Source organism: Ranitomeya imitator, chromosome 5 (genome assembly GCF_032444005.1).
Source record: "Ranitomeya imitator isolate aRanImi1 chromosome 5, aRanImi1.pri, whole genome shotgun sequence".
Classification (NCBI taxonomy): domain Eukaryota; kingdom Metazoa; phylum Chordata; class Amphibia; order Anura; family Dendrobatidae; genus Ranitomeya; species Ranitomeya imitator.
The window spans coordinates 565,253,071-565,277,037 of record NC_091286.1 but is presented as its reverse complement, the minus strand read 5'-3'; the positions used below and the strand labels follow the sequence as shown (position 1 = coordinate 565,277,037).

General features: G+C 43.6%; 1 protein-coding gene across 7 annotated transcripts in view; it reads left to right on the top strand.

Annotated features, from left to right (window-relative positions):
* Nucleotides 1-23,967, top strand: part of SNED1 (sushi, nidogen and EGF like domains 1) — a 335,409-nt gene that overhangs the window by 174,395 nt on the left and 137,047 nt on the right. For all 7 annotated transcript variants that reach the window (XM_069727726.1, XM_069727731.1, XM_069727729.1 and 4 more), the window contains one exon: nt 1,146-1,259. In XM_069727726.1, the coding sequence (XP_069583827.1) occupies nt 1,146-1,259 (114 nt within the window). The remainder of the gene's footprint in view (nt 1-1,145; nt 1,260-23,967) is intronic.

Below are 23,967 nucleotides of genomic sequence, written 5' to 3'. Positions count from 1 at the left end.
TGTCGTGTTTGGAGGAAAAAGAATACTGAGTTGCATCCATCAAACACCATACCTACTGTAAAGCATGGTGGTGGAAACATCATGCTTTGGGGCTGTTTCTCTGCAAAGGGGCCAGGACGACTGATCCGGGTACATGAAAGAATGAATGGGGCCATGTATCGTGATATTTTGAGTGCAAACCTCCTTCCATCAGCAAGGGCATTGAAGATGAAACGTGGCTGGGTCTTTCAACATGACAATGATCCAAAGCACACCGCCAGGGCAACGAAAGAGTGGCTTCGTAAGAAGCATTTCAAGGTCCTGGAGTGGCCTAGCCAGTCTCCAGATCTCAACCCTATAGAAAACCTTTGGAGGGAGTTGAAAGTCCGTGTTGCCAAGCGAAAAGCCAAAAACATCACTGCTCTAGAGGAGATCTGCATGGAGGAATGGGCCAACATACCAACAACAGTGTGTGGCAACCTTGTGAAGACTTACAGAAAACGTTTGACCTCTGTCATTGCCAACAAAGGATATATTACAAAGTATTGAGATGAAATTTTGTTTCTGACCAAATACTTATTTTCCACCATAATATGCAAATAAAATGTTAAAAAAACAGACAATGTGATTTTCTGGATTTTTTGTTCTCAGTTTGTCTCCCATAGTTGAGGTCTACCTATGATGTAAATTACAGACGCCTCTCATCTTTTTAAGTGGTGGAACTTGCACTATTGCTGACTGACTAAATACTTTTTTTGCCCCACTGTATTAAGAGGATAAAAACTTTGATGGGAGGAGGAGTACTTCTTTAATACCAATCCTAAAAAAACAATGGTGGATTTGCATTTTTATTCCACCATAACCAACCCACTTGAAACTTTTTTCCATTTTTACTATGTTTTATGATATCATGAATCGAAAACATGTTATCATTTAAAATTACAACAACAACCCCACATACAGATATGTCTCTTACAAGAAGGGGAGGAAAAAAACAGTACAGTAAAAAGAAAAAATCAGCCGATAAGGAAGGAGTTAACTACATATGTAGCAAAAAGTTTGTTTAATTAGTTGCGGTTAAGTAAGTGATGATGTCATGATTTTACCCGACAGACATCTGTGATTGGATTGTTATGAGCTATTTTGTGTTTCACTTCTATACCCAGAGTTCAGACCATGCTTATCATCACCTTGTGTCAATGGTGCTACCTGCGAGGATATGGGAGATGGTTATATCTGTGTGTGTACCCCTGAATTCACTGGAGTGCATTGTGAGACAGGTGAGAATCTACTAGTTCTGTATATCATTGCCTTTGTACCTTTCGTTGTCTAGTTTTATGAGTTTTGAAGACTTTTTTTTTTAACCCAATTTATTAATCCATGTGTGCATTTGGGCAGGATTTAGTAATTCCAGATGATTTCGGCCGATTCTTCAATTGCTAAGCATTAACCTCTTCACAATGCGGCCAATTTCAGTTTTTTCATTTTCGTTTGTTCATCCCCTCCTTCCAAGAGCAATGACTTTCTTTTATTTTTCCTTACACGTAGCCATATTAAAGCTTGTTTTTTGCTGGACACATTGTACTTATGAATGACACCATTAATTATATCGTGTGATGAACTGAAAAGCGTGGAAAAAAATTCCAAGTGCGTTGAAATTGTAAAAAAAAAAAAAGTGCAGTTCCACAATTGTTTTTTTATTTTTTAGTTATCATATTCACTATATTTTAAAACTGACCTGACAATATGATTCTCCAGCTCAGTACACAAATACCAAACATGTATATTTAAAAAAAAATGTAAGTGCCATCCCTTGTAGATTGTGAGCCCTCATGGGCAGGTCCTCTCCTTCTGTCAAAAAACTCCTGTCAAAAACTGAACTCCTCGTGTTCTCTCCCTCTACTAACCTACCTTTGCCTGACATTGCCATCTCCGTGTGCGGTTCCACCATTACTCCAAAGCAACATGCCCGCTGCCTTGGGGTCATCCTTGATTCTGACCTTTCATTCACCCCCTACATCCGATCACTGGCTCGCTCTTCTTACCTGCATCTCAAAAACATTTCTAGAATTCGCCCTTTTCTTAATTTCGACTCTGCAAAAACTCTGACTGTTTCACTTATTCATTCTCGTCTGGACTATTGTAACTCTCTACTAATCGGTCTCCCTCTTGCAAAACTCTCCCCGCTCCAATCTGTCCTGAATGCTGCAGCCAGGATCATATTCCTCACCAACCGTTACACCGATGCCTCTACCCTGTGCCAGTCATTACACTGGCTACCCATCCACTCCAGAATCCAGTACAAAACTACTACCCTCATCCACAAAGCACTCCATGGCTCAGCACCATCCTACATCTCCTCCCTGGTATCAGTCTACCACCCTACCCGTGCCCTCCGCTCCGCTAATGACCTCAGGTTAGCATCCTCAATAATCAGAACCTCCCACTCCCGTCTCCAAGACTTTACACGTGCTGCGCCGATTCTTTGGAATGCACTACCTAGGTTAATACGATTAATCCCCAATCCCCACAGTTTTAAGCGTGCCCTAAAAACTCATTTGTTCAGACTGGCCTACCGCCTCAATGCATTAACCTAACGATCCCTGTGTGGCCTATTTATAATAAAAAAAAAAAAAAAAAAGGTTCCTCGCATCATGTTCTCATACACTTTATGCAGTATTAGCCCTCTGTGTCTGTACTGCTACATACTTAGGCAGGTAACTGGTTCATGCAGCTTTACATGAACACCTGAGCCTTACACTATAGCTGGTCCGAATAACTAAAGCAATTGTTACCATCCACCTCTCGTGTCTCCCCTTTTCCCCATAGTTTGTAAGCTTGCGAGCAGGGCCCTCACTCCTCCTGGTATCTGTTTTGAACTGTATTTCTGTTATGCTGTAATGTCTATTGTCTGTACAAGTCCCCTCTATAATTTGTAAAGCGCTGCGGAATATGTTGGCGCTATATAAATAAAATTATTATTATTATTATTCTGTACCAGTCCCGACTTGTATTAAGATTACTGTACTTGTTTTTTATTATGTATACCCCTCCTCACATGTAAAGCGCCATGGAACAAATGGCGCTATAATAATAAAGAATAATAATAATAAAGTGGTGAAAAAAAATTAGTAAAAAAAAACTTACTTGAATTGCCATATTCAGAATACTGTAACGTTTTTCTTTTTCGGGATCTGGAGCTTGGTCAGTCATTATTTTTTGCTGCTTGAGCTGATGTTTTTAATGATACAATTTTGGAGTAGATACAGTGCCTTGCGAAAGTATTCAGCTCCCTGGAACTTTTCAACATTTTCCCACCATGCTTCAAACGTAAAGATACCAAATGCAAATTTTTGGTGAAGAATCAACGACAAGTGGAACACAATTGTGAAGTTGAACTAAATGTATTGGTTATTTTAAATTTTTGTGGAAATTCAAAAACTGAAAAGTGGGGCGTGCAATATAATTAGGCCCTTTTACTTTCAGTGCAGCAAACTCCAGAAGTTCATTGTGGATCTCTGAATAATCCAATGTTGTCCTAAATGCCTAATGATGATAAATATAATTCACCTGTGTGTAATCAAGTCTCCGTATAAATGCACCTGCTCTGTGATAGTCTCAGGGTTCTGTTTGAAGCACAGAGAGCATCATGAAGCATGAGCACTTAGCCTGTTATAAATTCAGAGACACAGGTCTGTCTGGACCTTGGTCTGTCTCTATAAGGATGTCTCTAAAAGGATAACTGCAAATATGAAAGCAGAAATATGCCAGAAATAGATGTTTCTAAAAGGATAACAGCAAATATGATAGCAGAAATATGCCAGAAATGATCCAGAAGTGAACAGAAGGTAAGACTAACCACTCTTAATAAATGTACTAAATTTCATTCCCTTTCCGACACACTTATTCTCATCATGCTGACATACGCTCTAACAGTTTTGGCTCCCTTACTCCTCACTCTCCTTCGCTATCCTCAAACCCCAGCACCCCCTAACCAAGTAATAATCTCTCCTTCCCGCCTGCCTCCCCACCTGACCTCCTCTGTTGACCTGCTCCTCAACCTCAGATCTCTCCTAATAAAACACAAAACAAGCCGCCCACTCTCCTTCTCCCACCTGCTCTGTCTTTCTCTGCTTCTCCTCACTGCTGGTGACATATCTCCCAACCCTGGGCCCCCGCAGCTCATACCTGCCATTACTATCCCCTCCTATCGCTCCCAACCCAATATAAATACCCGAAATCTTGCCCACCTCAAATCTGTGCCCATGACGCCCACCCACCTACACCCTCTCTCTGGATCGCTATGGAATGCCAGCTCCATTTGCTATAAACTCCACGTGATTCACGACCTCTTTACCTCTCGTAATCTTTTCTGTCTGGGCATCACCGAAACATGGCTGACACCCTCTGACACAGGCTCCCCTGCTGCACTATGTTACGATGGCTCCACTTCACCCATACTCCTCACCCTGGCAACAAACATGGTGGAGGAGTGGGCCTTCTCCTTTCTTCCAACTGTACCTTTAACCTAATACCACCTCTATCCTCCCTTATCCTCCTCTCTTTTGAAGTCCACTCTGTCTGCATCTACTCCCCCTACAACCTCCAAATGGCCATCATATACCGACCTCCGGGCCCAACCACTGCCTTTATTGACCAATTCTCCACCTGGCTCCTTCACTTTCTGTCTGCTGACATTCCCACCATCATCATGGGTGACTTCAACATCCCCATTGACACCCACCAGTCAGCAGCCTCCAAACTGCTGTCCCTTACTTCATCCTTTGGACTTACTCAGTGGTCCTCCTCAGCCACCCACACAGACGGACACACATTAGACCTGGTCTTCACCCGTTTATGCTCCTTATCTAACTTCACAACCTCCCCTCTCCCTCTATCTGACCACTATCTACTCACTTTCTCATCCCTGTCCTCCTCACTTGTCACCCATGTCCAGCACCATGCGCACCCATGCAGGAACCTCGCACACCTAGACACTCACACACTTTCTGACTCTATCCTACCACTGTCCTCTATATTCTCACTCCACGACACAGACACTGCCACTGCTTTCTACAATGCCACTCTTGCATCAGCTATTGACACGGTCGCCCCTGTCATGCATAGCAGAGTGCGATGAACCAATAGACAACCCTGGCACAATAACATCACTAAAAAGCTTCGGCAAGTATCCAGAATTGCAGAACGGCGTTGGAAGAAAACGCATTCACAAGATGATTTCACTGCACTCAAACAAGCAACACTGGCATTCAAATCGGCTTTCACCTCTGCTAAACAGGCCTACTTCACAACCCTCGTATCTTCCTTATCCCACAACCTCAAACAGTTGTTCAACACTTTTAACTCCCTCCTCCACCCACCACTGCCCCCTCCGAGATCCCTAATCGTTGCTGAGGACTTTGCCACGCACTTCAAAAATAAGATAGACCAAACAAGGCAAGTCTTTGTTGGCCAACCACCACAACCCCTTTGTATGAGAGACCAGTGTCCAAACCCCATAACTTCACTCTCCAAAATCTCTGAAGGGGAGCTTGCTAATCTTCTCTCCAAATCACACCTCACTACTTGTGCACTTGACCCCATTCCATCCCACCTCCTCCCCAACCTCACCACCACACTAATCCCATCCCTAACCCATCTCTTCAACCTTTCACTAACTTCTGGTACCTTCCCCTCTGCCTTCAAACGTGCCACAATCACACCTATCCTCAAAAAGCCATCCCTTGACCCAAGCGGTATTTCCAGCTATCGCCCCATATCTTTGCTCCCATTTGCTTCCAAACTCCTTGAGCAGCACGTCCATGCTGAACTTTCCTCTCACTTTGCATCTAACTCTCTCTTTGACAACCTACAATCTGGCTTCCGTCCCCACCATTCCACTGAGACTGCCCTGACCAAAATTACTAACGATTTACTTACAGCCAAAGCTAACAGACAATTCTCTATACTCCTCCTCCTAGACCTGTCCTCTGCCTTCGACACAGTTGACCACTGCCTCCTACTACAGATCCTCTCTTCCTTTGGGGTCAAAGACCTTGCCCTATCTTGGATCTCCTCATACCTTTCCAACTGCACATTTAGCGTTTCCTACTCCCATACTACCTCTTCATCTCGCCCCCTCTCTGTTGGAGTCCCCCAAGGCTCTGTCCTAGGACCCTTATTCTTCTCAATCTATGCACTCGGCCTGGGACAACTCATAAGGTCCTATGGCTTCCAGTACCATCTATATGCCGATGACACTCAGATCTACCTCTCTGGCCCAGATGTCACCTCTGCTCTCCAGAATCCCACAGTGTCTATCTGCCATATCCTCCTTCTCCTCTCGCTTCCTCAAGCTCAGTGTGGACAAATCTGAACTCATTATCTTTCCTCCATCTCACATATCTTCCCTACCTGATCTATCTATTAGAATAAATGAAATCACACTTTCCCCTGTACCCAAAATCCGCTGCCTCGGAGTAACCCTTGACTCTGCCCTGTCCTTCAAACCGCACATCCAAGCTCTCGCCACCTCCTGTCACCTCCAGCTCAAAAATATTTCCAGAATCCGTCCTTTCCTCAACCCACACTCTACCAAAATGCTTGTGCATGCCCTAATCATCTCCCACCTGGACTACTGCAATATACTCCTCTGTGGCCTACTTTCTAACACTCTCGCACGCCTCCAGTCCATCCTTAACTCTGCTGCCCGACTAATTAATCTCTCTCCTCGCTACACTCCTGCTTCCCCTCTTTGCAAATCTCTTCACTGGCTCCCAATTTCCCATCGTATCCAGTTTAAATTACTAACACTGACCTACAAAGCCATCCATAATCTTTCTCCTCCGTATATTTCCACACTAATCTTTCAATATCTTCCCTCACGTAATCTTCGGTCCTCCCAAGACCTCATCCTCTCCTCTATGCTTATTCGCGCCTCACCCAAGTGCCTCCAAGACTTCTCCCGAATATCACCCATCCTCTGGAATTCAGTGCCCCAACACATCCGGTTATCCACTACTTTTGGATCCTTCAAAAGAAATCTGAAAACCCACCTCTTCAAGGAAGCTTACAGCCTGTAAAGACCACACGGCCACCTCAACACCATTGGAGCTACCGCAACCCTCGACCTACTGTCTCGTTCCCCATAATCCTGTAGAATGTAAGCCCGCAAGGGCAGGGTCCTCGCCCCTCTGTATCAGTCTGTCATTGTTAGTTTTGTTTACTGTAAGTGATATTTGTATTGTGATGTAACCCCTTCTCATGTACAGCACCATGGAAATAATGGTGCTATATAAATACATAATAATAATAATAATAATAATAATAATAATAATAATAATAATAATAATGAAGACCAAGGAACACAACAGTCAGGTCCGTGATACTGTTGTGGAGAAGTTTAATGCCAGATTTGGATACAAAATGATTTCCAAAACTTTAAACATCCCAAGGAGCACTGTGCAAGCGATCATATTGAAATGGAAGGAGTATCATACCAAAGCAAATCTACCAAGACCCGGCCGTCCCTCTAAACTTTCATCTCAAACAAGGAGAAGACTGATCAGAGATGCAGCCAAGAGGCCCATGATCACTCTGGATGAACTGCAGAGATCTACAGCTGAGGTGGGACAGTCTGTCCATAGGACAACAATCAGTCGTACACTGCACAAATCTGGCCTTTATGGAAGAGTGGCAGGAAGAAAGCCATTTCTCAAAGATATCCATAAAAAGCGTTGTTTAACCCCTTCATGACCCAGCCTATTTTGACCTTAAAGACCTTGCCGTTTTTTGCAATTCTGACCAGTGTCCCTTTATGAGGTAATAACTCAGGAACGCTTCAATGGATCCTAGCGGTTCTGAGACTGTTTTTTCGTGACATATTGGGCTTCATGTTAGTGGTAAATTTAGGTCAATAAATTCTGTGTTTATTTGTGATAAAAACGGAAATTTGGCGAATATTTCGCAATTTTCACATTTTGAATTTTTATTCTGTTAAACCAGAGAGTTATGTGACACAAAATAGTTAATAAATAACATTTCCCACATGTCTACTTTACATCAGCACAATTTTGGAAACAAAATTTTTTTTTGCTAGGAAGTTATAAGGGTTAAAATTTGACCAGCGATTTCTAATTTTTACAACGAAATTTACAAAACCATTTTTTTTAGGGACCACCTCACATTTGAAGTCAGTTTGAGGGGTCTATATGGCTGAAAATACCCAAAAGTGACACCATTCTAAAAACTGCACCCCTCAAGGTGCACAAAACCACATTCAAGAAGTTTATTAACCCTTCAGGTGCTTCACAACAGCAGAAGCAACATGGAAGGAAAAAATGAACATTTAACTTTTTAGTCACAAAAATGATTTTTAGCAACAATTTTTTTATTTTCCCAATGGTAAAAGGAGAAACTGAACGAAAGTTGTTATCAAATTTGTCCTGAGTACGCTGATACCTCATATGTGGGGGTAAACCACTGTTTGGGCGCACGGCAGGGCTTGGAAGGGAAGGAGCGCCATTTGACTTTTTGAATGAAAAATTGGCTGCACTCTTTAGCGGACACCATGTCACGTTTGGAGAGCCCCCGTGTGCCTAAAAATTGGAGCTCCCCCACAAGTGACCCCATTTTGGAAACTAGACGCCCCAAGGAACTTATCTACATGCATAGTGAGCCCTTTAAACCCCCAGGTGCTTCACAAATTGATCCGTAAAAATGAAAAAGTACTTTTTTTTCACAAAAAAATTCTTTTACCCTCAATTTTTTCATTTTCACATGGACAACAGGATAAAATGGATCCTAAAATTTGTTGGGCTATTTCTCCTGAGTACATTGATACCTCACATGTGGAGGTAAACCACTGTTTGGGCACATGGTAAGGCTCGGAAGGGAAGGCGCGCCTTTTGACTTTTTGAATGGAAAATTAGCTCCAATTGTTAGCGGACACCATGTCGCGTTTGGAGAGCCCCTGTGTGCCTATGCATTGGAGCTCCCCCACAAGTGACCCCATTTTGGAAACTAGACGCCCCAAGGAACTTATCTAGATACATACTGAGCACTTTAAACCCCCAGGTGCTTCACAGAAGTTTATAATGCAGAGCCATGAAAATAAAAAATAATTTTTCTTTTCTCAAAAATGATTTTTTAGCCTGGAATTTCCTATTTTGCCAATGGTAATAGGAGAAATTGGACCACAAATGTTGTTGTCCAGTTTGTCCTGAGTACGCAGATACCCCATATGTGGGGGTAAACCACTGTTTGGGCGCACGGCAGGGCTCAGAAGGAAAGGCACGCCATTTGGCTTTTTAAATGAAAAATTAGCTCCAATCATTAGCGGACACCATGTCGCGTTTGGAGAGCCCCTGTGTGCCTAAACATTGGAGATCCCCCACAAATGACCCCATTTTGGAAACTAGACCCCCAAAGGAACTAATCTAGATGTGTGGAGAGCACTTTGAACCCTCAAGTGCTTCACAGAAGTTTATAACGCAGAGCCATGAAAATTTAAAAAAAAATTCTTTTCTCAAAAATGATTTTTTAGCCCGCTATTTTTTATTTTCCCAAGGGTAACAGGAGAAATTTGACCCCAAAAGTTGTTGTCCAGTTTCTCCTGAGTACGCTGATACCCCATATGTGGGGGTAAACCACTGTTTAGGCACATGCTGGGGCTCGGAAGTGAAGTAGTGACGTTTTGAAATGCAGACTTTGATGGAATGCTCTGCGGGCGTCACGTTGCGTTTGCAGAGCCCCTGATGTGGCTAAACAGTAGAAACCCCCCACAAGTGACCCCATTTTGGGAACTAGACCCCGAAAGGAACTTATCTAGATATGTGGTGAGCACTTTGAACTCCCAAGTGTTTCACAGACGTTTACAACGCAGAGCTGTGAAAATAAAAAATAATTTTTCTTTCCTCAAAAATGATGTTTTAGCAAGCATTTTTTTATTTTCACAAGGGTAACAGGAGAAATTGGACCCCAGTAATTGTTGCGCAGTTTGTCCTGAGTATGCTGGTACCCCATATGTGGGGGTAAACCACTGTTTGGGCGCACATCGGGGCTCGGAATTGAGGGAGCACCATTTGACTTTATGAATACAAGATTGGCTGGAATCAATGGTGGCGCCATGTTGCGTTTGGAGACCCCTGATGTGCCTAAACAGTGGAAACCCCTCAATTCTAACTCCAACACTAACCCCAACACACCACTAACCCTAATCCCAACTGTAGCCATAACCCTAATCACAACCCTAACCACAACCCTAATTCCAACCCTAACCCTAAGGCTATGTGCCCACGTTGCGGATTCGTGTGAGATTTTTCAGCATCATTTTTGAAAAATCTGCGGGTAAAGGGCACTGCGTTTTACCTGCGGATTTACCGTGGATTTCCAGTGTTTTTTGTGCGGATTTCACCTGTGGATTCCTATTGAGGAACAGGTGTAAAACGCTGCGGAATCCGCACAAAGAATTGACATGCTGCGGAAAATACAACGCAGCATTTCCGCGTGGTATTTTCCGCACCATGGGCACAGCGGATTTGGTTTTCCATATGTTTACATGGAACTGCAAACCTGATGGAACACTGCTGCGAATCCGCAGCGGCCAATCCGCTGCAGATCCGCAGCAAAATTCGCACCGTGTGCACATAGCCTAATTCTAAAGGTATGTGCACACGCTGCGGAAAACGCTGCAGATCCGCAGCAGTTTCCCATGAGTTTACAGTTCAATGTAAACCTATGGGAAACAAAAATCGCTGTACACATGCTGCGGAAAAACTGCACGGAAACGCAGCGGTTTACATTCCACAGCATGTCACTTCTTTCTGCGGATTCCGCAGCGGTTTTACAACTGCTCCAATAGAAAATCGCAGTTGTAAAACTGCAGTGAAATACGTAGAAAAACTGCGGTAAATCCGCGATAAATCCACAGCGGTTTAGCACTGCGGATTTATCAAATCCGCAGCGGAAAAATCCGCAGAGGAACAGAATACGTGTGCACATACCGAAACCCTAACCCTAACCCTACCCCTAGCCCTACCCCTAACCCTACCCCTAACCCTAACCCTACCCCTAACCCTAACCCTATTCTAACCTTAGTGTAAAAAAAAAAAAAATTCTTCATTTTTTTTATTGTCCCTACCTATGGGGGTGACAAAGGGGGGGGGGGGGGGGATCATTTACTATTTTTTTTTATTTTGATCACTGAGATAGGTTATATCTCAGTGATCAAAACTCACTTTGGAACGAATCTGCCGGCCGGCAGATTCGGCGGGCGCACTGCACATGCGCCCGCCATTTTGGAAGATGGCAGCGCCCAGGAAAGAAGACGGACGGATCCCGGGAGGTAAGTATAAGGGGGGGGGGGAGATCAGGGCACGGGGGGAGCGTCGGAGCACGGGGTGGATCGGAGCATGGGGGGGTGGATCGGAACACGGGGTGGGGGATCGCTGTGCAGGGGGGTGATCGGAGCACGGGGGGGAATCGGAGCACGGGGGGGATCGCTGTGCGGGGGGGGGGGTGATCGGAGTGCGGGGGGTTTGATTGAAGCACGGGGGGTGTGATTGGAACACGGGGGGAGCGGACAGGAGGACGGGGGAGCGGAGCACAGGACGGAGGGGAGCGGACCACAGATTGGGGGGCAAAGGGGCGATCGGTGGGGTGGGGTGGGGGCACATCAGTGTTTCCAGCCATGGCCGATGATATTGCAGCATCGGCCATGGCTGGATTGTAATATTTCACCAGTTTTTTAGGTAAAATATTACAAATCGCTCTGATTGGCAGTTTCACATTCAACAGCCAATCAGAGCGATCGTAGCCACGGAGGGGTGAAGCCACCCCCCCCTGGGCTAAACTACCACTCCCCCTATCCCTGCAGGCCGGGTGAAATTGGAGTTAACCCTTTCACCCGGCCTGCAGGGACGCGATCTTTCTGTGACACAGCATATGCGTCACAGGTCGGATTGGCACCGACTTTCATGACGCATACGCTGTGTCACAGGTCGGGAAGGGGTTAAAGTTTGCAACAAGCCACCTGGGAGACACACCAAACATGTGGAAGAACTTACTCTGGTCAGATGAAACCAAAATCGAACTTTTTGGCAACAATGCCAAACGATAACTTTGGTGTAAAGGCAACACAGCTCATCACAGTGAACACACCACCCCCACTGTCAAACATGGTGGTGGCAGCATCATGCTTTGGGCCCTGCTTTTCTTCAGCAAGGACAGGGAAGATGGTTAAAATTGATAGGAAGATGGACCATTCTTGAAGAAAACCTGTTGGAGTCTGCAAAAGTCTTGGGACGGAGAATTGTCTTCCAACAAGACAATGATCCCAAACATAAAGCAAAATCTACAATGGAATGGTTCACAAATAAACGTATCCAGGTGTTAGAATGGCTAAGTCAAAGTCCAGACCTCAATCCAATCAAGAATCTGTGGAAAGAGCTGAAAACTGCTGTTCACAAACGATCTCCATCAAACCTAACTGAGCTTCAGCTGTTTGCCAAGGAAGAATGGGAAAGAATTTCAGTCTTTCGATGTACAAAACTGATAGAGGCATACCACAAGCGACTTGCAGCTGCAATCGCAGCAAAAGGTGGCTCAAGAAAGTATTAAGGGGCCGAATAATATTGCACGCCCCACTTCTCAGTTTATTTTTCACAAAAATTTAACCCCTTAACCCCCAAGGGTGGTTTGCACGTTAATGACGGGGCCGATTTTTACAATTCTGACCACTGTCCCTTTATGAGGTTATAACTCTGGGAGCGCTTCACCGGATTCCTGATGATTCTGACATTGTTTTCTCGAGACATATTTTAGTTCATGATAGTAGTAAAATTTCTTTGATATTACTTGCGTTTATTTGTGAAAAAAACGGAAATTTGGCGAAAATTTTGCAATTTTCCAACTTTGAATTTTTATGCCCTTAAATCACAGAGATATGTCACACAAAATATTTAATAAGTAACATTTCCCACATGTCTACTTTAAATCAGCACAATTTTGAAAACAACTATTTTTTTTTGTGTCAGGGAGTTATAAAGGTTAAAAGTTGGTTTTTAGGGACCACATCACATTTGACGTAACTTTGAGGGGTCTGTATGATAGAAATTAACCAAGTGTGACACCATTCTAAAAACTGCACCCCTCAAGGTGCTCAAAACCACATTCAAGAAGTTTATTAACCCTTCAGGTGTTTCACAGGAATTTTTGGAGTGTTTAAAAAAAAAAAATGAACATTTAACTTTTTTTCACACAAAATTTACTTCAGCTCTAATTTTTTTTATTTTACCAAGGGTAACAGGAGAAATTGGACACCAAAAGTTGTTGTACAATTTTTCCTGAGTACGCCAATACCCCATGTGTGTGGGTAAACCACTGTTTGGGTGCATGGCAGAGCTCGGAAGGGAAGGAGCGTCGTTTGACTTTTCAATGCAAAATTGACTGGAATCGATCGGATGCCATGTCGCGTTGGAGAGCCCCTGATGTGCCTAAACATTGAAACCCCCCACAAATGACACCATTTTGGAAAGTAGACTCCCTAAGGAACTTATCTAGATGTGTGGTGAGCACTTTGACCCACCAAGTGCTTCCAAAAAGTTTAAAATGTAGAGCCGTAAAAATAAAAAATCATATATTTTCACAAAAATTTACTTTTCGCCCCCAATTTTTTTTATTTTCCCAAGGATACCAGAAGAAATTGGGCCCCAAAAGTTGTTGTGCTATTTGTCCTGAGTACGCCAATACCCCATATGTGGGAGTAAACCACTGTTTAGGCGCATGGCAGAGCTCGGAAGGGAAGGAGCGCTGTTTGACTTTTCATTGCAAAATTTAATGGAATTGATATCAGATGCCATGTCGCATTTGGAGATCCCCTGATGTGCCTAAACATTGAAACACCCCCACAAGTGACACCATTTTGGAAAGTAGACCCCCTAAGGAACTTATCTAATGTGTTGTGAGAACTGTGAACTCCCAACTGTTTCACTACAGTTTCTAACACAGAGCCGTGAAAATAAAAAATCTTTTTTTTTCCACAAAAATTATTTTTAAGCCCCCAGTTTTGTATTTTCCCAAGGGTAACAGGAGAGATTGGAGCCCAAAAGTTGTTGTCCAATTTGTCCTGAGTACACTGATACCCCATATGTGGGGGGGGAACCACCGTTTGGGCACATGGCAGAGCTAGGATGGGAAGGAGCGCATTTTGGAATGTAGACTTAGATGGATTGGTCTGCAGACGTCACGTTGCATTTGCAGAGCCCCTGATGTACCTAAACAGTAGAAACCCCCCCACACGTGACCCCATATTGAAAACTAGACCCCCCATGGAACATATCTAGATGTGTTTTGAGAACTTTGAACCCCTAAGTGTTTCACTACAGTTTATAGCACAGAGCCGTGAAAATAAAAAATCTTTTTTTTTCCACAAAAATTATTTTATTAGTACCATATTCGGGCACGTGACATTTTTTCATTGCTTTTTATTCCGATTTTTGTGAGGCACAATGACCTAAAAGCTATTTATGAATTTCTTTGGGGGGGGGGCGTTTATACTGTTCCACGTTTGGTAAAATTGATAAAGCAGTTTTATTCTTTGGGTCAGTACGATTACAGCGATACCTCATTTATATAATTTATTTATGTTTGGCGCTTTTATACTGTTGAGGGAGGATCTAAATTGATCCTTCACGGTTAACTCAGTGATTTCCAAATTAATCTACAGGGCGTTGCCGGCAACTGAAAATGACCAGACGGAGACGTATGTCTCTGTTTTGGGGGATCAAGCAGATCTCTCGGCCCCCGTTTGTGTATCCCTCTTCATAGTCATAGAAATTATACTTCAACCAATCAGCATAAGAACACGCTCACAGTTCTTAACCTATAAGAATGCAGGAAAAACTTAACCCATGAGGATACAGAAAAAACCGGAAACTACATATATGGTCGTGTCTTTTTGGCATAAAAAAGACATACTAACAGGTGCCTCAGTTTTGTATAGCGATACACCCCCGGGTCCCCTCCCTGGCTCGAGTTAGAACACTCAAGGTCTTTATACCAATTATGAACCATAGCCTAGTTGAATAACAGACTTATGAAAAACAAGATAAAATTACTTCATGGCAGCTGTAACCTTTTACCTGATTAAATAACAGAATTTATCTTTAAGCAACAAGAAAATGGAGTCAAAAGCACAAAATGGAGAACCTTTCATAATTTGTTCCTTCACATTCCCCCCTAGATAAATTTTGTTAATGTCCAGCATCAGAGGTACTATCCCAAGCTATAGGCCCGAGGGGTACTGGTCTTCACATGACTGGTGCCATGTTACGAGCCATGGCCGTTGCGGTGTACCCGTCCCCTCTGTATACTAGAATTTACGAATAACCATTATTGATAACAGTGGTGGGGATCTTTTGAAGATAGCCATGCGCTTGGCTTCAACATCTTCATCAGGTGACTTTGTGAAATCGGTGTAGAGAAGAGCAGGGGTGGCAACGCTTTTGGTATCATCATTAGTTGTCTTAGGGCAGAATTTCCTAATACATACAGAAATACACCAAAGAACAAGTATTAGTATTACATACATGACAAGGATAAAGGCAGCGATGTGTGTAACAAACTTTGCAAGATTCCAGCTATCCAGCCCCCAAGTCCCTCAAACCAATTGGCTGGATTAAGAAAGGAGAAGATATCTGCCCACCAACTGTTCTTATTACGGTCATTGTCTTTATCATATTGATCTCTGAGTTTTTGAATATCTTCTAACTTTTACTTTAGAGTACTATTGGGATCTGTATAATGACAGAAAGCGGGTCCAATAATCTGACACATACCACCCTGTGCTGCTGTTAAGTAGTCCAGTACTACAGTGTGTTGATTAGTGACTATGATAAGTTGGTTTTGGACAGCAACAGTAGCATTAAGTATATCCAATATATCCCAAATTTGATCATCTAGATAATCTGTGGCCCTAACCAATTTATCCCACATTTGTGTAATCATAGGGTAAATGAAAATAGAACTGACAATTTTATTGGCTATACCCATCTGTACTACTAATCTTTCATGATATTGTACAAACTTATTATTTAAGGATATTGTGGAATTTAGGCTGTCCCATGCGGTTACCAAAATTATTATATGGAAATACGAAAAACCAAAACATTATGTCCCCTTATTTGCTACTTGTCTGTTTGACCAGCTTGCAGTGCGATGCGTGGATCCACGTCGGCCTTCCTTCCAGCTTTACTGACATAAGAGTGATACTGAGGACTTGGTAGGGACCGTCATACAAGGGTTCTAGTCCATATTTTCTGACATGCCTTTTCACGACCACAAAACCACCAAGACTTCAAGTTGTGACAAGTGTCAGTTTCTACTGAATCTGGAAGGGAAGAAGAAACTAAAACATGGGTGTTAGCAAGATTTTCACTAAGCTGAATAGCATATTGAACAGCACAGTCAGTTTCTTCTGATAACTACTGAGGCTGGAAATTTGCAATTGAGGACCTAGCACCAAACAATATCTCATATAGGAACAGGCCATGTTTTGCAATAGGGGCAGTACGAATGTGGTACAGTACAATAGGTAGGAGCTCTGGCCATGGAGCTGTAGTCTCCTGCATCATTTTGGTCAATTGTCCCTTCATTGTGCCGTTCAGTCTCTCAACTTTCCCACTGGATTGTGGATGGTACGGAGTATGGAGGGCTACAGTGGATCCAAGCATTATCAAAACCTCATGATACACATGAGAAGAAAAAAACGGACCTTGGTCACTTTTGACGACTTCTGGAACACCATATCTGCATATGACTTCCATCATCAGCTTCTTTGCTGTGGTCTTTGGAGTCATGTTGGTAACAGGGAATGCTTCCAGCCAACTGGAGAACATGTCGACAACCACCAGACAATATTCATACCTTACAGATTTAGGCAACATGATATGGTCCACCTGGAGCCTTTGGAAAGGATAGTCCGGCTTAGCAAGATGCTTCGAGGGTACACGTTGAAGTTGACCGGGATTGCAGGTCTGACAGATGTTACATGCACGGTTGAGTGCTGTCAGGACTATAGAAATACCTAGAGACCAGTAGAATTTTTGTACCAGGGCTAGGCCTGGTTTTTTTTCCCCTCGATGTGTGGGCCCATGTGCCCACATGGCAATAGCAGGGTACATCCGCTTAGGGAGACACACAAGTTGGTCCTTTTTCCAGAGACCATTGTCCATACGTGCTCCATCAGCCTTCCACTGCTTCACTTCTTCCTTTGGGGACATTCTCTGCATCGTCATTAAGCGGTCTCACGTGGTCCAGCAGAAGACCTCAGTCTCTCGTGGATCATCAGGTTCCTGTAGAGTCAGTGTTTCTTGTAACTGTTTACGCTGAGAGCGTGTGGTCACCATAGCTGGTATGGTGTGTTCAACGGGTAGGAGAGCAGCAGCTTTTGCTTGCATATCCGCAAAGGCGTTACCAACAGTCTGTGGACTGTTCCTAGGACCGTGCTCCTTAACCTTGATAATGGCCACCTGGGTAGGTAATTTGATTGAGTCCATGAGGGTTTTAACAGCTTCAGCATTCTGCACTGGAGTCCCGGCGGTAGTAATAAACCCTAGATTGGCCCATAGGGCTCCGAAATAATAAGCAATACCAAATGCATACTGTGAGTCCGTGTATATATTAACCCGCCTGTCTTTGGCCAAAGTACATGCAGTAGACAGAGCCTGAAGTTCTGCTTCTTGTGCTATAAATAAGAAAAATGGTGTGCACTCAGGTCAGGGACTAATGAGGTGCTGGTAAACTGACCATGTGGTCCAATCAATAGCAGAGAAAATTACCGCACACTCAATACTGGTATAGTGCTGAAAAAGGTATATGCCAATTTTATTCAGAAAAACAATACAAAAATTGGTAGTAGCCACATTAGTAGGAGTAGACAATGAACCCGACGTTTCGACCCTCCCGGGTCTTATTCATGGGGTTACTCAAGTCCTTTGATATAAATGCATAAAGGTGGCAGTAGTGTGGGAAGAGCAAGCGATCCCTTTTGTATAGGGCATAACCTGTCGGTGAAACCAGTAGGGGCTGCTGTCCCAGGTAGGAAAAAACTTAGTACAGGAGGGGCCGTAATATGTCCAATGGGCCTGTAGGGGGTCCTGTGTGAGGTCAGCTGCGCATCCCGCGCCTTGCTGTAATGTCCTGGAGGGAGGCTAGAAGAGTCCTGTACTAAGTTTTTTCCTACCTGGGACAGCAGCCCCTACTGGTTTCACAGACAGGTTATGCCCTATACAAAAGAGATCGCTTGCTCTTCCCACACTACTGCCACCTTTATGCATTTATATCAAAGGACTTGAGTAACCCCATGAATAAGACCCGGGAGGGTCGAAACGTCGGGTTCATTGTCTACTCCTACTAATGTGGCTACTACCAATTTTTGTATTGTTTTTCTGAATAAAATTGGCATATACCTTTTTCAGCACTATACCAGTATTGAGTGTGCTGTAATTTTCTCTGCTACTGCTTCTTGTGCTGACAGGGAGGGAGGGAGTGCAGCTGCGTGCACTACAGTGTCTTCCATAGTAACAGCGTATCCGGTGTGGAATCTGTCAAACTTATCAGTACATCTTGAACCGTCTTTCAGGGCATTGTAGGGAGGTTGCATTATGCGGGATGTGTCCGGTATTCACTGACGAAAATAGGTACATAGTCCAAGGAAACGCTGGAGTTCAGTCTCATCTTTTGGGAAAGAAAGGGAGCTGACGGCTATTTTTCTTTATTCTGTGAGGTGTCTGGCACCCTGAAGGAGACAGTGACCCAAAAATATCACTTGACCAAGGCAGAACCGATGTTTCGAGGCCGAAACCCGACAGTTCAGATCTGCCAGATACTTGAGAAGGCTAACAGTGGCAGCAATGGCTTCCTGCTCTGTTCGTGCACACAACAAAAGATTATCCACTTACTGAAGCAGCGTGACATAGGGGTGATTTAACTGCCAGGGTAAAAGACACTCGCCCATATTTTTTTGCAAACTAATTGGGACTGTTTTGGGCCCCTTATGGCATAACTGTCCACGTCAGTTGTCGTCCCTGATAAGTGAATGCAAACAGAACTGGCAATCTGGGTGTAATGGAATGTTGAAGAAGGCATTGGCAAGGTCGACGACTGTGAACCAAGCAGCATCCTGAGGTATCTGGGACAAAAGAGTATGTGGATTAGGGTATTGATGGACTTTGGGAAAAGGGGGCACCAGGTTTGAGAAACACTTTTACTGGTTCTACAGCCATTATTTGGGGTGGATCTGGGCCCATCAGGGCCATCATCACCGTGGAAAGGGCGTGTAGGATACAGATCTCCTCATTGTGTTCATCTGCATAGGGGTTATATAACGTAAGAACCATGTGACCATCATCTTGGAATTGTATTCTGGAGCAGAACTGTGATAATAAATCTGCCCCCAGTAAATTTACCGAACATGAGGGAGAGATTACGAACTGAGCAGTAACTTCAGGGAAAGGACCCACAGGGATAGGTTTTGTAAGAGTATGTATATTGGGTCTGCCATCTACTCCAATTAAAACAAGCTCTTGGTCTGAGAATTGAATAAGGATATCCGTAGGTACATCTGATGACCTGATTATAGAGTTTGCCGCCCCAGTGCCTACCATAAACTTAACAAGGGTGTCCCCGACAGCAAGCGTGAGAGATGAGCATGCCCCAGGTTTTGTGGAGAACATTGTGATGGCAGACCCTGGTTGGCCACCCCTTCAGTATGGGCGATTATCAGGATTTTGAGGCTGTCTGTAATTAGGGTATCCTCTGGGGTTCCCAGTATTCAGGTTGCGACTGGAAGGGGGAACTTGAGGGTAGCATCTGTCAGCAGGGGTGTGATAATCTCTCTGAAAGTGACTGGGTTGGCCACAGCGCCAACACTGCAAGCAAGAACTGGTGCGGCGGGGCTGGGGAGCGAGATTCACAGACATAGGGTTAAAAGGGATATTGGAGTATGGGACTGGATTTGTGTATGGGAGGAGGGCTGGAGCTGGAGTCTGTTGCATTGGCCACTGATAAGGAACCAGCTGTGTCCTTGTAGCTGCGGTGGGGGCTAAGATTGGAGCAGAAATCGCTGCGGCTACTGGTTTAACCTTTGATTTCCCTGTTGATGCAGAGCGGGTTAAGTTCTGAAAACCTTTTCTTACTACTTTTAATGCATCATCCGGAGTGGAAGTCTCAATATCGGGTCTAACTGACATTATTGCCTCTTTCAATTCAGATTTAAGGCCGGACATTAACGCTACTACAAAAAGGTGTGTATGGGCTTTATTTTATAATGAGAATCCCAGATCTTTAAATACTACCATTAGACACCCATAGAACTTCTCGGCAGTCCAGGATATATTGGTGCCTTGGGGTTAAGGGGCATAGGGCTTACAGTTGGGAGAAGAGGCTTAATTTCCTGGGGAGGGACCATATTATCTAGCAGGGAGACCCCCTGTCCCAAAATTTTTAATTGTTTGCTTTCCCGACACATTAGTCACTTTCTCAGTTCCTTCTTGCACCACAAAAACATCCAGTGTTTTGTCATAGTAATAGACAACTTTCCAACTTACAATATTTCTTTCTTCTGCAAATTAATATTGTTGCTTTAAACAAAACACAGATCTCCCAGCACGTTCTACACCAAGGATAGAAAATACAGAGAGAACGCAGCTACGTGCCCCCTCCATACCAGAGACACAGCAGAGATAAGAAAATCGCAGCATTCCTCAGCACAGAAAGAAGAAAGCAATAGCGCAGCTGTTTGACCCCTCCCATCAGGCATCTTAGAAATTTCACACAGAAAAAGAATACAGCAGTTCTCAGACTTACTTAATTTCTACAAAACCTTCATCACAAAATTCACATGCCAGAACACCTTAGAAAAACCAATGATTGAGAATATTTTCTCCATCTTTGGGCTAATAATATCAGATTCCTCACACAAATTCAAAGTCTTCTTTTACTTCCACGGAAACTGATTCTCCTTTAGAGCTAATATCCTTACTTTAGTTGTGCATAGTACTAGAGCGGCCGTATAGTCTATTCCACTGGGTCTACCTGTCCCCCTCTGGGACAACCCAAAATCGCAGTACTCAGTGAAAGGAGGAGGGCGTCTCAGACTTTCCCTCCGGATACCCCTGGAATATGCATACATATCTATATATTCCTGAGTTACGCATCCTACCCATCTTCGATCACCTCACCGCGCCTGATTCTAACAGTGATCAGGAATTCAGGATATTTTGACTATAAAGAGAATTACATCACTGGTCAATCCGGGGTGTCCGTCCCTTATGAGGTACGGTTCGAGCACTGGGCTCCCAACGGAACTACACCTCTATATGATTCCACCCAAAAATCACCCCACCATTGGGGGGACAAACCTCAGATCCTCTTTGCAGCACAAACACAGGAAAACCACACCAAGCGGTCAGTCTGGACAGTATAACTGCCAACTTACCGTGGTTGTTGTGGGGGATGATCAGTCCCAATTTTCCAGTGCCTGTGTCAGGTCCGAGGGTCCTTTGTCTTGTTGTCCTCCAGGGGGCAGAGGCGTTCCCGTTTGGGGCCCCACGTTGGGCACCAACTGTTGAGGGAGGATCTAAATTGATCCTTCACGGTTAACTCAGTGATTTCCAAATCAATCTACAGGGCGTTGCCGGCAACTGAAAATGACCAGACAGAGATGTATGTCTCTGTTTGGGGGGATCAAGCAGATCTCTCGGCCTCCGTTTATTGTGTATCCCTCTTCATAGTCATAGAAATTATACTTCAACCAATCAGCATAAGAACACGCTCACAGTTCTTAACCTATAAGAATGCAGGAAAAACTTAACCCATGAGGATACAGAAAAAACCGGAAACTACATATATGGTCGTGTCTTTTTGGCATAAAAAAGACATACTAACAGGTGCCTCAGTTTTGTATAGCGATACACCCCCGGGTCCCCTCCCTGGCTCGAGTTAGAACACTCAAGGTCTTTATACCAATTATGAACCATAGCCTAGTTGAATAACAGACTTATGAAAAACAAGATAAAATTACTTCATGGCAGCTGTAACCTTTTACCTGATTAAATAACAGAATTTATCTTTAGGCAACAAGAAAATGGAGTCAAAAGCACAAAATGGAGAACCTTTCATAATTTACCTAATTTATATAATTTATTTATGTTTGTCGCTTTTATACGATGAAAACTATTTTAAATAAAAAATAATTATTTTTGCATCGCTTTATTCTGAGGACTATAGCTTTTTTATTTTTTTGCTGATGATGCTGTATGGCGGCTCGTGTTTTGCGGGACAAGATGACGTTTTCAGTGGTATCATGGTTATTTATATCCGTCTTTTTGATCGCGTGTTATTCCACTTTATGTTCGGCAGTATGATGATAAAGCGTTTTTTTGCCTCTTTTTTTTTTTTCTTTTACTGTGTTCACTGAAGGGGTTAACTAGTGGGACAGTTTATAGGTTGGGTTGTTACGGACGCGGCGATACTAAATATGTGTACTTTTATTGTTTTTTTTATTTAGATAAAGAAATGTATTTATTGGAACAATATTTTTTTTTCTTTATTTAGGGATTTATTTATTTATTTTTACACATGTACGTAATTTTTTTTTTTTACTTTGCCCCAGGGGAACATCACTATTTAGTGACAGATTGCTGATCTGACACTTTGCAGTGCACTGTGTCAGATCAGCGATCTGACAGACACTGCAGGGAGGCTTCCCGGTGCCTTCTCTGAGCAGGCGCTTGAAAGGCACCTCCCTGCAGGACCCGGAAGGCCCCCCGCGGCCATTTTGGATCCTGGGCCTGCAGGGAGGAGGAGGTAGGATACCCTCGGAGCAACGCAATCACATCTTGTTGCTCCGAGGGTCTCACTGAAGAACGCAGGGAGCCCCCTCCCTGTGCGATGCTTCCCTGTGCCGCTCCTGGCACATAGTGCCGAATGCCAGCTGTAATAATCAGCTGACACCCGGCGGCGATCAGCCACGCTTCCCCTGTGAGCGTGGCCGATCGACTATGACGTACTATCCCATCACTGGGAATTAAGTCCCAGGTCACCTCGACGGGATAATACGTCATATGGGATTAAGTGGTTAAAATAAGCAATAAATTTCATTCAACTTCACAATTGTGTTCCACTTGTTGATTCTTCACCAAAAATTTACATTTGTTATCTTTATGTTTGAAGGATGATATGTGGGAAAAAGCTGAAAAGTTCCAGGGAGCCGAATACTTTCGCAAGGCACTGAATAATGTTTTGATAACCTTTTATTCTATCTTATTGCAATGTTGCTGCAGCCAGAAGAATGTAATTCTTCCATTTCAATTTTTTTTCTCATTATACCGTTTACCGATCAGATGAATTTATTTTAGATTTTCATAGGTTGGACTTTTACGAACACAGCAATACCAGATAGTGTATATGTATTTTTTTATTTTTTTTTTATTGCTTTTATTTTAGTTGAGTAAAAGGGGGATGCTTTTAACGTTTCTATATATTTTTTTTAAATTATTTTCTAACTTTTTTAAAACTTTTTTTCCCTTTCTACTGTGTTTTTTTTAGTTCCTTTAGGGTACTTGACAGTCTCCTATGAATGCCAGGCTGGCTTTCACAGGACTACCTTAATGACAGGCACAGAGGTCTTCAGTAGACCCCCAGCTTTTGTGGCAACCAATTGGCAACTTGTGATCACGTCAAAGGGTGCGCCAGTGGGTGCATAAAATGACGCGCCACCGTGCGAGAGCGTGTTATATGCTGCTGTCAGTGATTGAAAGCGGTGTTTAATAGGTTAACAGCCCTGGTCAGAGCTCCACCTGCAGCTATCAGAGGTTGAATAATTTAGCCATCATCTGCAGGGAATAATGCGGGCTTGGCTTGCAACCCCTCATCAAGTCAGAGACCAGTCATATGACTCAATTGTTCGTCATATGTTGGGAAGGAGTT